The sequence below is a fragment of the Chionomys nivalis genome, chromosome 6 (genome assembly GCF_950005125.1).
Source record: "Chionomys nivalis chromosome 6, mChiNiv1.1, whole genome shotgun sequence".
NCBI lineage: Eukaryota > Metazoa > Chordata > Mammalia > Rodentia > Cricetidae > Chionomys > Chionomys nivalis.
In genome coordinates this window covers 26157786-26168952 of record NC_080091.1, presented here as the reverse complement: position 1 = coordinate 26168952, position 11167 = coordinate 26157786, and the positions used below count along the sequence as shown (strand labels likewise).

Here is an 11167-nt window from a genome sequence, read left to right as displayed (position 1 = left end):
ATATAAATAAATAGATAAATAAATAAATAAATAAATAAGTAATAGAAAAAAAGAAACTAAGTAACGGAGTAACACGCTCTTATCATCTAAACATTTAAATAGCCACCTGTCCAAGAAAAAATATAAACACGTGAACTTATTTTTCAGTGACCTTAACCACGTCAGCACGTCCGGGAGGGGGCGCCGAGGTGGATAAGGGAGCCCCTCCCGGAGAGCGGGAGACACCTAGGCGAGCGGGAACCTAGGCGAGCGGGAACCTAGGCCAGCGGACCCTCGGCCGCCGGCAGCCAAGTGTAACTACCAAAACACACAGGCACTGGGAGTCCCGCCCTTCTAGAGTTCCGTCCACGCAGTGGCTGTCACTCAAAAGGGACTCTGGACCTTGTAGTCAACAGCCGCCTTTCTTTTCTTCTCTTTCGGGAGGGATGAAACCCAGGAAAAACTACCAAGCCCAGAAGGCACCGCGCACCCCCCAGTGGGAGGAGCGGAGGGCGAGAGGGCGGGACGAGAAGGTCTTCCGGAAAGGATTCAAATTCCAAGGGCTGAAATCGCGGGAGGAGCCGACTCCGCGGGTTTTTAGGTAGGCGAGGCTTCCCTGTCCTTCCCTGACGGGAGCCGGCGTGCTCGATGGCGGTCTCTTCCATTCTTCAGTCAGCACCGGTCCTCGCAGCGCACAGGGATGCGGCTGCACTCGGCCCGATGGGGTTGGGCTCCCCGAGAGCTAGTCTAGCCGGGCGGTCCCCTACTCCTAGTGACATTTGACAGGACTGATGGGTGGAGGGCTGGAGATGGCCCGGAGGTTGCGAGCCCTGCTCGCTCTTTCCGATCGCCCAGGTTTACTTCCCAGCACCCACAGAGGGGGCTCGCCACTGTCTGTTACTCCAGTTCGGGGTTCCGACGCCCACGTTTGGCTTCTGCAGGCACTGCAAGCGTGTTGTGCTCAGACTCACATGCAGGCAAAACACCGTACACATAAAAATAAATCTCGGAAAGGTGGGTGGAAGGGCTGACTGAATTGTTCGCCGAGGTTGGTTCAAAAAGAAGAGGAATAGTTTTCCAAGCATCCAATAGAAGTAGTTTAGAAGATTCCTACTGAGATTTGGGGGGACCATGACCAAGGAAACACAGAATATTCACCTGTAAAACTTCTCCCTCTTACAAGAGGGAATTGTTTTGACAGAAGGCAGCATTTCGTTTCTAATGAAAAGCTGGGAGAAGCAGCAAAAATTTGAATGTACTGTAACCTCCTAAGAGGGGTTTCTTTTCACAATTGCTGCTTTGGCTTTAGTGTCAGTGATGAAACGGGAGAAGATTCGTGTCAAACATTTGAGCTTGTGATTTTTCGTCTTGTTTTGTCCACCAAGCTGCTTTCTGTCTTGTAAAACCATCTAATGGAAGTCCCCTGTTTAATACAGCCGCTGCTCAAGGTAATGTACCCAGCCGTGCTTCCAAGAGCTTGCACTGTGATCTTGGAGAGTATTAATTAGCTGAAATCAGGCCTTGAAATCATATGCTGTTCCTAGCTAAATTATGAACTATTTGGATTGTAGGTATCACTCGCTGATAGATTCAGGGACAGGGACAGTCATCCTTAGCTCAAAATTGTTCGCGTACGATAGATTCATCTCTAAAACCCTACCCTTAAAGTTTAATTGAATATACGAACTTGTGCAACTGTAACCAGGATTTCATTCTTGTCCATTTTAGGTAAGTTTATGTCAAGAGCAAGCACCTGTCCACCACATCCAAGTAATAAAATGGTTGCTATATAAATGACTGAAAGTCCGCCGGTTTGTGATTGAGTCAGGTGAAGAGGTCAGTGGTAAAGCATTAGTTCACACACACATACTTTCAAAAAATATTTGAAGGTGTCCTTAAAGTAGCCATTATTACAAAACTCAGTAAAAACATAATGCGGAGAATCATTTCCTGTTTTTAAAGATAAGGCTTTCCGAGAGTAGTAAGAAACAGAATATGTCGAAGTAACCATATTTCCTAAAAACGTTCAAACAGAAGGGCGCATGTTTCTTGTCTCCCACGTACAATTGAAGTGTGCAGCCACTGGTTTTCTTCACGCCACCTTCCCGACTTCACGGAATACGGGAGAAACACAGTCAGTGTGTTTCTCGCAGACCGAGAGGCTGAAGTCAAGAAATAGGAAGTTCTTTAAATCTCAAAACTTCCTGACTCAGGATGTGTGGTTTATCTGAAAAGACTGAGCGCATTTAAACTTTGCCCTGTAGGTTACCTATGAAGACAGTTGACTAAAATATCAAACTATGAAGGAAACGTCCCCCAAGAACAGTCACCTGACAGTTCCGAGTCCAGAATGGATGCTGCCGACGCTCAACAGGCAAGAACAGCGAGTCATAGTAGTTTTGTTGACCTGCTGCCTCCGGAAGTCACTTGTAAAATCTTCAGCCAGTTAGACGTCCAGAGTCTGTGCAGAGCTTCCGAGACGTGCTGGAGTTGGAATCGCACGATAATAAACAATGATGATGCCTTGTGGAAGCCTCACTGCTTGACCGCGAGAGCTGTGTGCCCGAGAGAAATCGACAGGGACATCGAACACAACACCTGGCGGGTAAGTTTCACTTCGCCGTGTGTTGTGGTTTTGAGAGGGCGGTTGTAGCACAGTTAGGAGAACTCTAGAATTCTGCCTGGAGTAATACGACTATAGGGGAGTAGAGTTGAATCATTTCTCTCTCTCTCTACCTGACACAGTCCCCACGCTATCTTCCACAGCCTTGTATCTCTCAGATCTTGAAGTCAAGAACTTCCCTTGTTGGAGGGAAGTAAAGAAATCCATTTCTTTTATTCTACCTTATGAACACAGTACATACAATGGCCTGCCCTCTGTGTATGCACTAATCAATACAAGCACACATGAATTTATTAGTGTGGTTATACGTGTATTTCCTCGTCCCTAATCTCGGGTCTGTGAATGAGTTTCTCTGCTTTCAGACACATTCACGAGCTAGCCACTATGCCAGAGTTTTGAGCGATGGTATCTCCCCTTTCAGGAGACACTCCTAAGAAATTACCAGAAGAGTAAAGTGAAACACGCGTGGCTCAGTGGAAGATACAGCAACATACGTTCTCCTCTGAACCTGCCGAAAAGATTCATGTACCCGATGGATGTGGATACATGGGGAGAAATTCTAGATGCAGAACTGAAAAGATAAGTTGAAGAATCTCAGTAGACCTCGTGGCTTTGATCGCACATAACTAAAATGATTCAGACGTCAAGAGACCTTTTAAAATCTGATAATGTTTTTCTCAGTTTTTTTAAAAAAAAATCTAGCATTTAAAAGAAAGCTGAGTTGACCGTGAAGCTTTGTTTGTATTTTGCACTTTAGCTAAAGTTTTTTCAGGTTTTATGCAGTGAGAAATCTTGAAATGTTATTTTTATTAAAAAAAAAATAGCATGATAGAATGATTTTGAAATGTGCTGTTTCATGTATTTGTGTTAGACTGTTGTATTACTTTAAGTGATAGAATTGACTGTTATTTTCTATTTAATCCTTCAAGAATTCAGGGGCTACCTGAAGAAACTTACTTAAGGATTCATTATAAATCAGTATAGATATAGACTTGTCTGACTTATATTAAATGAGAGTAGTTGCAATATATGTAGATTAGTAATAATAACTGTTATGGTAACAGTTTTCAATTCAGTGGAACAGACTGAATTGTCAAATAATGAAAGCTAATTTAAAATGTGTTGAACCTAAGGTTTATTTAAACTTGATCTGGTCCTGAGATGAAACTCAAATTAAGCTTTACATTATTTTTCTACAAACCTAAAATTGGTCTCAGAAACTGAGACTGTGTTTGAAAAGCTGCAGAACACAACACGTAAGGACAATTAGAACCACCGAAGGTGGTCTACCTTAGTCAACTACATCCGACATCCTGGTCGCGCCACCTAGTGGACTCCTAGACGCTTGTCCTTTCTTAAGAACACGTCTTTTCCAAGCCCTGCTTGATCTTGATAAAGTGTATCTTTGCAAGAAGGGACCTTTTTTCAACTTTGTTTCTCTTTTTTCATAAAATGAGATTGTGTAGCATTTCCTCTAACAGGTTGTAACACTTGAATCTGTAAGCCATAGTAAAATGTGTCTACAGATAGCATCGCTTGCATGTAGTTTTTTATAGTTATTATGTTTTAACTTTCTGTTGCTGTTCTGTTTCTACCTGCTAGGACTCGACTGATGTAGTCCTGCTCTAGATGCACTATTTGAATGTGTGAAGACAGCCGGCCTGTCTCTTCCAACTATCTTCTCCCCGTCTTTCTGAGCGGCACATGCCATACTTCGTAGGCCAAGCAGCAGAGTCTGCTGCTCACGCCTCTTAACAAATGTGTGACTGGGGAGGAAGATAGCCTGCTGATTTCCCTTAGGAAGAGATAATGGAAAAGCACTTTGAAATCTTGAGACCCCTGGAAGGGAATCAGTAAAGCACTTACTGCATACCGACTGCATGTATATGCGGGTGTTGTGGGCCATGGGCCGTGTCCTGTGATGAGCCTTCTGCCTTTCGCCTCTCTCTGCTAGGAAAGAATGGCCCAACCAGGAGGAATTGTCCTCCTCACTCACGGCGCCCTCTCTGTCAGCCTCCATGTTGAGGCTCAGAGTAGAACGTGACTGAAACCGAAGGGATGGCCCCGTTTCCTACCACACAGAGAAGCGGGCCCTCAGTCAGAGAGCACACAGCCAGCAGAAACAAAGGAAGCGGAAGAGAGGGTGATGGTAACAGCTGATTCGGTCAGTACCCTTGTCTAAAGAGCGTAAATTGCACTAGAAACCCTGCCCTACCGTAGGGCTTTCTTACTGTTGGACAAGTGTGTGACACTTGTGGTTTACGTTAGTGTCTTAGTTTTGCTCTCGGAACCCTACCTGCAGGGCTCCCTTTGCCTACTTTTCAAGGATGTGATCCTTGTGGTTTCGTTAACATCTTTGTTTTAGAGATCTCAGCCCTTGCTTTGACTCCTTCCTTAGTCCTACTGATTTTGTGTCCCTTGCCTCAAATGTCCCCAGCATTCATTTCTTTCTCCACCTTCTATAACTCATTCTTCCCACAAAAAGTTGAAACTGCTGCTAAGATACAAGTAAATTACTTCCTAATGTGTTTGATACGTGTTTGTCCTTGATTTATCTGGCACTCAGTTCTTGCCATTCTTGGGCTGGAGGCAAGCATCTCATTTCTCTTCGCACACTCCAGCCGGTCTCTGAGTTTCCTTCGGAGACCCACCGTCCTAAAAGATGCTGTTGTTCGCGGAGGTCAGCCTGTTGTCCTCTTCTTCACTCTGAGCAGCTACTCCCCATCCTCACTGCCATTGTTGGCTTTTCTGGTGTCTGGATTCCTGACTGCACGTCACACTTACCCATGCTCTTCCAGATGCGCCTGTGCCAACCTGCTGGCATCGTGGGGAGCCAGAGCTCATTAAAGCAGCAGATGAGTTACTCTTTTGGCCCCTGCCCTGGAGAGTGGCCAGGGCTCGAGGTATCTCACCCCATTTCTGCTTCCCTCATCCTGCGACCATCCATCCAAAGATCAGCTCTTACTGCTTTAGTTGTCTGAATATTGGAGCAGCCCAGCTCCGTGTTTTCTCTCTCTCATACTTTTTACCCTTATTTGAAGCTGACATGGCTAAGACACCCTCCTGTACTCCTTCCTCTCACTGCTGATAGATCAGTCTTCCTAAGAGCCCTCAGACTAGCGCGTCACCTCTAACTTGGGACATTTGCTATGTTCAGGTAGAGAATGGCTCTAAAAAGGGAGGCCCTTAACAACTCTCCCTGGCTTAGCTCTGTAGCCTTTGCTCTTATAGTTCTCCATTCTGTGTCTTTCTGTTCAGTCAGACCGAATAGCATCTGCAGCTGCCCGCCCATGCTTGCTCCCTTATGTCTGCCCCACCGTACAGGTCATGTGATAGACAATACTTACAGGTTTGTCCTTCCTCCACCATCAGCTCTTGACTTGGCAGAGTCTTTTACCTCTAGCCCACCCATACCTGCATTGTTCTGCATTAAATTATTCTTCTAAAGTTCATATATATTTTTCTTTATGAAATTCTCCTCAAAAGCTATCACACTATGTTGAGTTGTCTGTCTACCTGCCCCTATGGATTGTGAATTTCTTAGTGACAGGAACCATATTTTAATTTATTAAAAGTTTTTAGTAACAGCTGGGCAGTGGTGACACACGTCCCAGCACTCGGGAGACAGAGACAGGCGGATCTCTCTGAGTTTGAGGCCAGCCTGGTCTACAAGAGTTCGAGGACAGGCTCCAAAGCTACAGAGAAACCCTGTCTCAAAAAACAAAACAACAACAACAAAAAAAAAATCTTAGTAACTTATATCATATTCAGAATGTACAAAAATTTATTATTGTGGTAATATAAAATGTTTTATTTTAGCAGCAAATTATGATTACTGGATAAGACTGTATTAAAATGCAAAATATAATTGTGCAATGTATAAGCTACTTATGTTAATGTTAAATTATACATGATTATTTAGTCATCAAAAGTGTGTGTGGAACTTAAAGTGTTTTGCTGTATTTTTAATAAGCACTTGAAAATAAATTCAGTTTTTAAAACATCACATCCTCGTTATCTTCTGTTATTAGCCACCCCAGTGAATTTCTAGTATTTCCTTTGCAAGGTAAGTGAATAACCCTCAAGTTCTTTTCTCTTTTGTTCAAACCATTCTTTTTATAACAAGGAACACTTTGGAACTTGAATGATGAGTTGTGTGGTAAGGGCTTAAAGGGAATACTCATTTATCAAGCCAAACCATTTGGGAACATGAGTGGGTGGAGCCAATAAAAGGAAGGCGTGCCTCGTTAATAGATAAAATGTCACGGTGGCTGTCCCTGCTGTGTGACGGGCAAGATTAGTAAAAAGAAGTTTAAAGTTTTTCCCAATGTTTTTTTTAATCATAATCAGTTTGATTTACTATTTAAAAATAAACTTAGAAACCTTTCTCTTGTTATTTCTGGTAACCCAGTCTTGGAAAATTATCAGAAAAAAATGCATAGGAACTATAGACCTTAAGACGTGAATACGTATAAACCTAATTTGAAAAATATATCCCAATCATTTTAATTCCCCTTTTTATGTGATTTTGTGTTCCCTATTGTCTGACTTAAAATGTTTTAAGGTTGTTGGCAAAGCTGAGTCATAACAACAAGAGACAAATGGAGAAAGTGCATGAAGTGGGCCCACGTAGTTTTAACATCAAGTCAAAATCCCTAAGATACCAAACGTGGAATTAGGCCCATCGTGAGCAAAGTTGGTTATGTACAGTAGCCAACATTCCTTGGATGCCTGCCCCATACCCGTGCTGAGCTTAAGGGTGGGTGGGTGGGTGGGTGGGTGGGTGGGTGCCTCTACCCCCCCTCACTTTATGAACTAAGAACTGAAATAAAATAGTCTTGCAGCATGGCCATTGTCACTATAAGAGTGTGTAACACGTGGTGAGTGGCCAACTGAGTTTACATGATATGTGTGGTACTGCTCAAATAGGTTTTAATAATTCACGATGAAAGACCAAGAATGTTGTAGTCCCCTTATACTCTGAAAACTTTCCATCCCACAGAAGAGCAAATATATGTATATGATGACATCTGTATGTATGTAATATGTGATATAGATCTCATATCTATATAAGATGATGACTATATATGCATCTATTGTTTTTTATATAATTCTGACTGAAGCATTTTTCAAAACTGGTACTTCTCCCCTAAATAGTTCAGTGTGGATCTCCTGAGGACGCTCTCATTTGTATATGCACGATCACTACATCTAAAAGTACTCATTCTTACTATCTAGCTTACAATTTATTTAAAAGTTCCCAGTGGCCCCCAAACTATCCTTTATGTTTTTTTTTAATTTTGTGTTCAAATAAGACTGTGCGTGTGGGTATCTCTCTGATTTCTCAACCTCTCTCACATTCCCTCCATCCCTTCTCTCTCTCCTTCACACACACACACACACATACACACACACACACCTCAATCTCTCTCATCTACCTCTATCCCTCCTCTCTCTTTCACATACACACCTCAACCTCTCTCACCCTCCCTCCATACCTCCTCCTCCTCTCCTCTCTCTCTCTCTCTCTCTCTCTCTCTCTCTCTCTCTCTCTCTCTCTCTCACACACACACACACACACACACACACCTCAATCTTTCTCACCCTTCCTCTGTCCTGTCCCCAGGCTCCCAGTACTCTTTTATTTTTATTTTTCAAGATTATTCCCTTTTTAAAGATGATGGTTATCTTATTCTTTTTTTCTTTTTTCTTTTTTTTTTTTTTTTTTTTTGGTTTTTCGAGACAGGGTTTCTCTGTGATTTTGGAGCCTGTCCCGGAACTAGCTCTTGTAGACCAGGCTGGCCTCGAACTCCCGGAGATCCGCCTGCCTCTGCCTCCTGAGTGCTGGGATTAAAGGCGTGCGCCACCACCGCCCGGCGATGATGGTTGTCTTATGGGCTACTCCTTATCTGATGCTGCCTTTACAATTTGAAAAATATTTAGCAATTTTTTTTTAGGAGGCTGAGAACCTCTGTGAAGCAAAGGGAACTTTTTATAATCGCACGGTACTGAAGACATGGTGGTTACAGTTGAAGACCTAGCGGAGAGAAAGGATTGGGTGGACAACTAAAGTTCTCAGTTGAAACCTCCAGGGGCTCCACACAAAGGCTCCAATTTCTGTTCAGTTGGATTCCTGATTTTATGAAGGCATGTAAACCCCACTGCTCCAAAGATGACAGGGTGAGTCCTGGCTAGAAGATATCACTTGGAGCCACTATAGTTATCCGTGTACAGCACCTGTATTAAAAACAAGTACGAAGCAAAAGACAGTTGTAGTGATGAAAAGTAATGGGGACAAAAGAAACGGGTCCATAGAGCCAGAGTCACGTGATTGGGGATGTGAAAATAAGGATAAAAATCTGTGCAGGTAGATAGGAGAAAGATAAATGAGGCTAAATAGAGAATTGGAGGATATGGAGGAGAGGAAATGGAAATGCCATAATGGAAAACTACAACTACAAAGTAGGACTTAGGTTTTTAAAAAAAAAAATAGAATATTATAAAAAAATTAATAAATTGAGAAATAGCACCTACCTTTGCCCTGCTCAAGGCCTTCCAGAGGGAGCCATTGCTCCAAGGACAACAGCAGAATAAAGCGGTCTCACATTTCTGCCTCACAAAGGAGCTGTTATTTTTTTCTTTTCTCCCAGCCCTCAAAACCCCGACTTCTCTTTACCTGCCATTCAGTTCCCATGTACCTCAGCCCTACACACACACACACACACACACACACACACACGTCTGCATAGGGCCTCTAGATGGTATCAGAGAACCCATAGTGGTAACTGACCTCACAAGGCCAGATGGGTGCTCTTCAGGCAAAACTACCACGCTCACTCTGCTCTTCAGAGACCAAGAAGTTGGGAGCTGTCCCCTCCACTGATGCTTAGGCCAGGGGCACTCTATAAACTGGTTGGTCTTGGCCATTGGAACGGTAAACTACCTTTCTCCTCATGTTGCTTCAAGCTCTCCCCTCACTCGCTGACCCCAACGCCAGTAGATCCCAGGCCCTTGTCCACGACTGAGGCCCAGACTTCATCTTCTGGACTAACCTGCTGCCTCAGTGCTGTCCGATACCTTAGCAGGCATCCACATCTTTATTGATTGTGCTCTTGAATTGCTGTCGTCCACATACTCCAATAGCTTTCCAAGGTAGAATTTCCCAACCTCTTCCCTGAGGCAGGCATTTGGCTGGGAGATCTTTCCCCACCCTGCCAAAGTCCTAGGGACCTAAGTTGGAGCACTGTCTTTGCCAGCACCCTTCCCTGCATAAAACAAGTCCAAAACAGGTAAAAACCCTTGACTTTCTTCGTCTTCCTTTCCCGTTGAGTTGACACCCAGGGTGACTTCTAGGGTACTAAGACATCGAAATGCCAATGACTGAAGAATAAATCTGATTTGAATGATTTCTTAGAGGAACACAGAGCACAGAATATTTTTTTAGTTTCTCCAGTGCACAATTTTTTTATTTAAATAACATTTTTTCATTTATTTTACACACTAACTAGTTTCTTCTCCCACTCCCTCCCCTTTCCCACCTACCCCCTCCCCATCTGCTCCTCCACTTTCAGAAAAGTGCAGACTTCCCATGGGCTTGCACAAACCATGGCACATCAAGTTGGGGCAGGACTTTGGTCCTCCCTTTTGTCGAGGTAATCCGGCATAGACAACAGGTTACCAAAAGCTAGCTAAGTGCCAGGGAGTGGTCCTGCTCTCACTGTTAGAAGCCTTACTAAGAGACCAAGCTACAGGATTGTCACACACCTGCACACACCTTGCTAAGTCCCATGCAGGCTCCCCAACTGTTAGTCCAGCATCCTTGAGCTCCCACAGAGCTCAGGTGATCTGTCTCTGTGGGTTCTCCTGTCATGACCCCCTGGGTGGTACAATCCCTCCTCTCTTTCTTCTGCAAGACTCTCGGAGCTCAGCGCAGTGCTTGTCTGTGGTTCTCTGTCTCTGCTTCCATCAGTTACTGGATAGAGCATCTCTGATGGCGATTAGGGAAGTCACCAATCCGCTTACAGTAGATGGCCAGTTCAGCCACTCTCAACTCTTGCTAAAAGTCTTAGTTGGAGATCATCCTTGTGGGTTCCTGGGGGTGTCCCTGAAGCCAGGTTTCTCCCTAACCCCAAAATGCCCCCATTAAGATGTCTCTTTTGTTACTCCTGAACCCAGCCCACCCAACCTGCTCCCTAGAGTTCCCATCCCTTCATCCCCCCATCCCCACCCCTGGTTTACCCAGGAGATCTTTTCCACTTCCCCTTCCCAGGAAAATCCACATATCCCTTTTTGGGCCCTCCTTGTTACCTAGACTCTCTAGCGCTATAGATTGCAGTTTGGTTATCCCACACTTTACTCCTAATAAGCACTCATGAGTGAGTGTATGTAACATGAGTGGAGGCCTGCTTGTTGTTGTTGTTTTCTGTCCCTCCCGGTGCTCCACAACTGTTTAGCCCCAAAGAAAATCACACATAGGTCTTCATAAATGATAAGCTGATTGGCCCCTTAGCTCTAGCCTCTCACTGGCTAACTCTCACATCTTGAATAATCCATTTTTCTTTTTCT

At 44.0% G+C, this 11167-nt stretch overlaps 1 protein-coding gene across 1 annotated transcript; it reads left to right on the top strand.

Annotated features, from left to right (window-relative positions):
• The first annotated feature begins 498 nt into the window (after positions 1–498).
• On the top strand, positions 499–6480 carry Fbxo48 (F-box protein 48). The gene is made up of 3 exons (XM_057772241.1): positions 499–580; positions 2244–2584; positions 3024–6480. The coding sequence occupies exons 2-3, from the start codon at positions 2330–2332 to the stop codon at positions 3183–3185; spliced, it is 417 nt and encodes a 138-aa protein (XP_057628224.1). The 5' UTR covers positions 499–580; positions 2244–2329; the 3' UTR covers positions 3186–6480.
• Positions 6481–11167: the final 4687 nt, after the last annotated feature.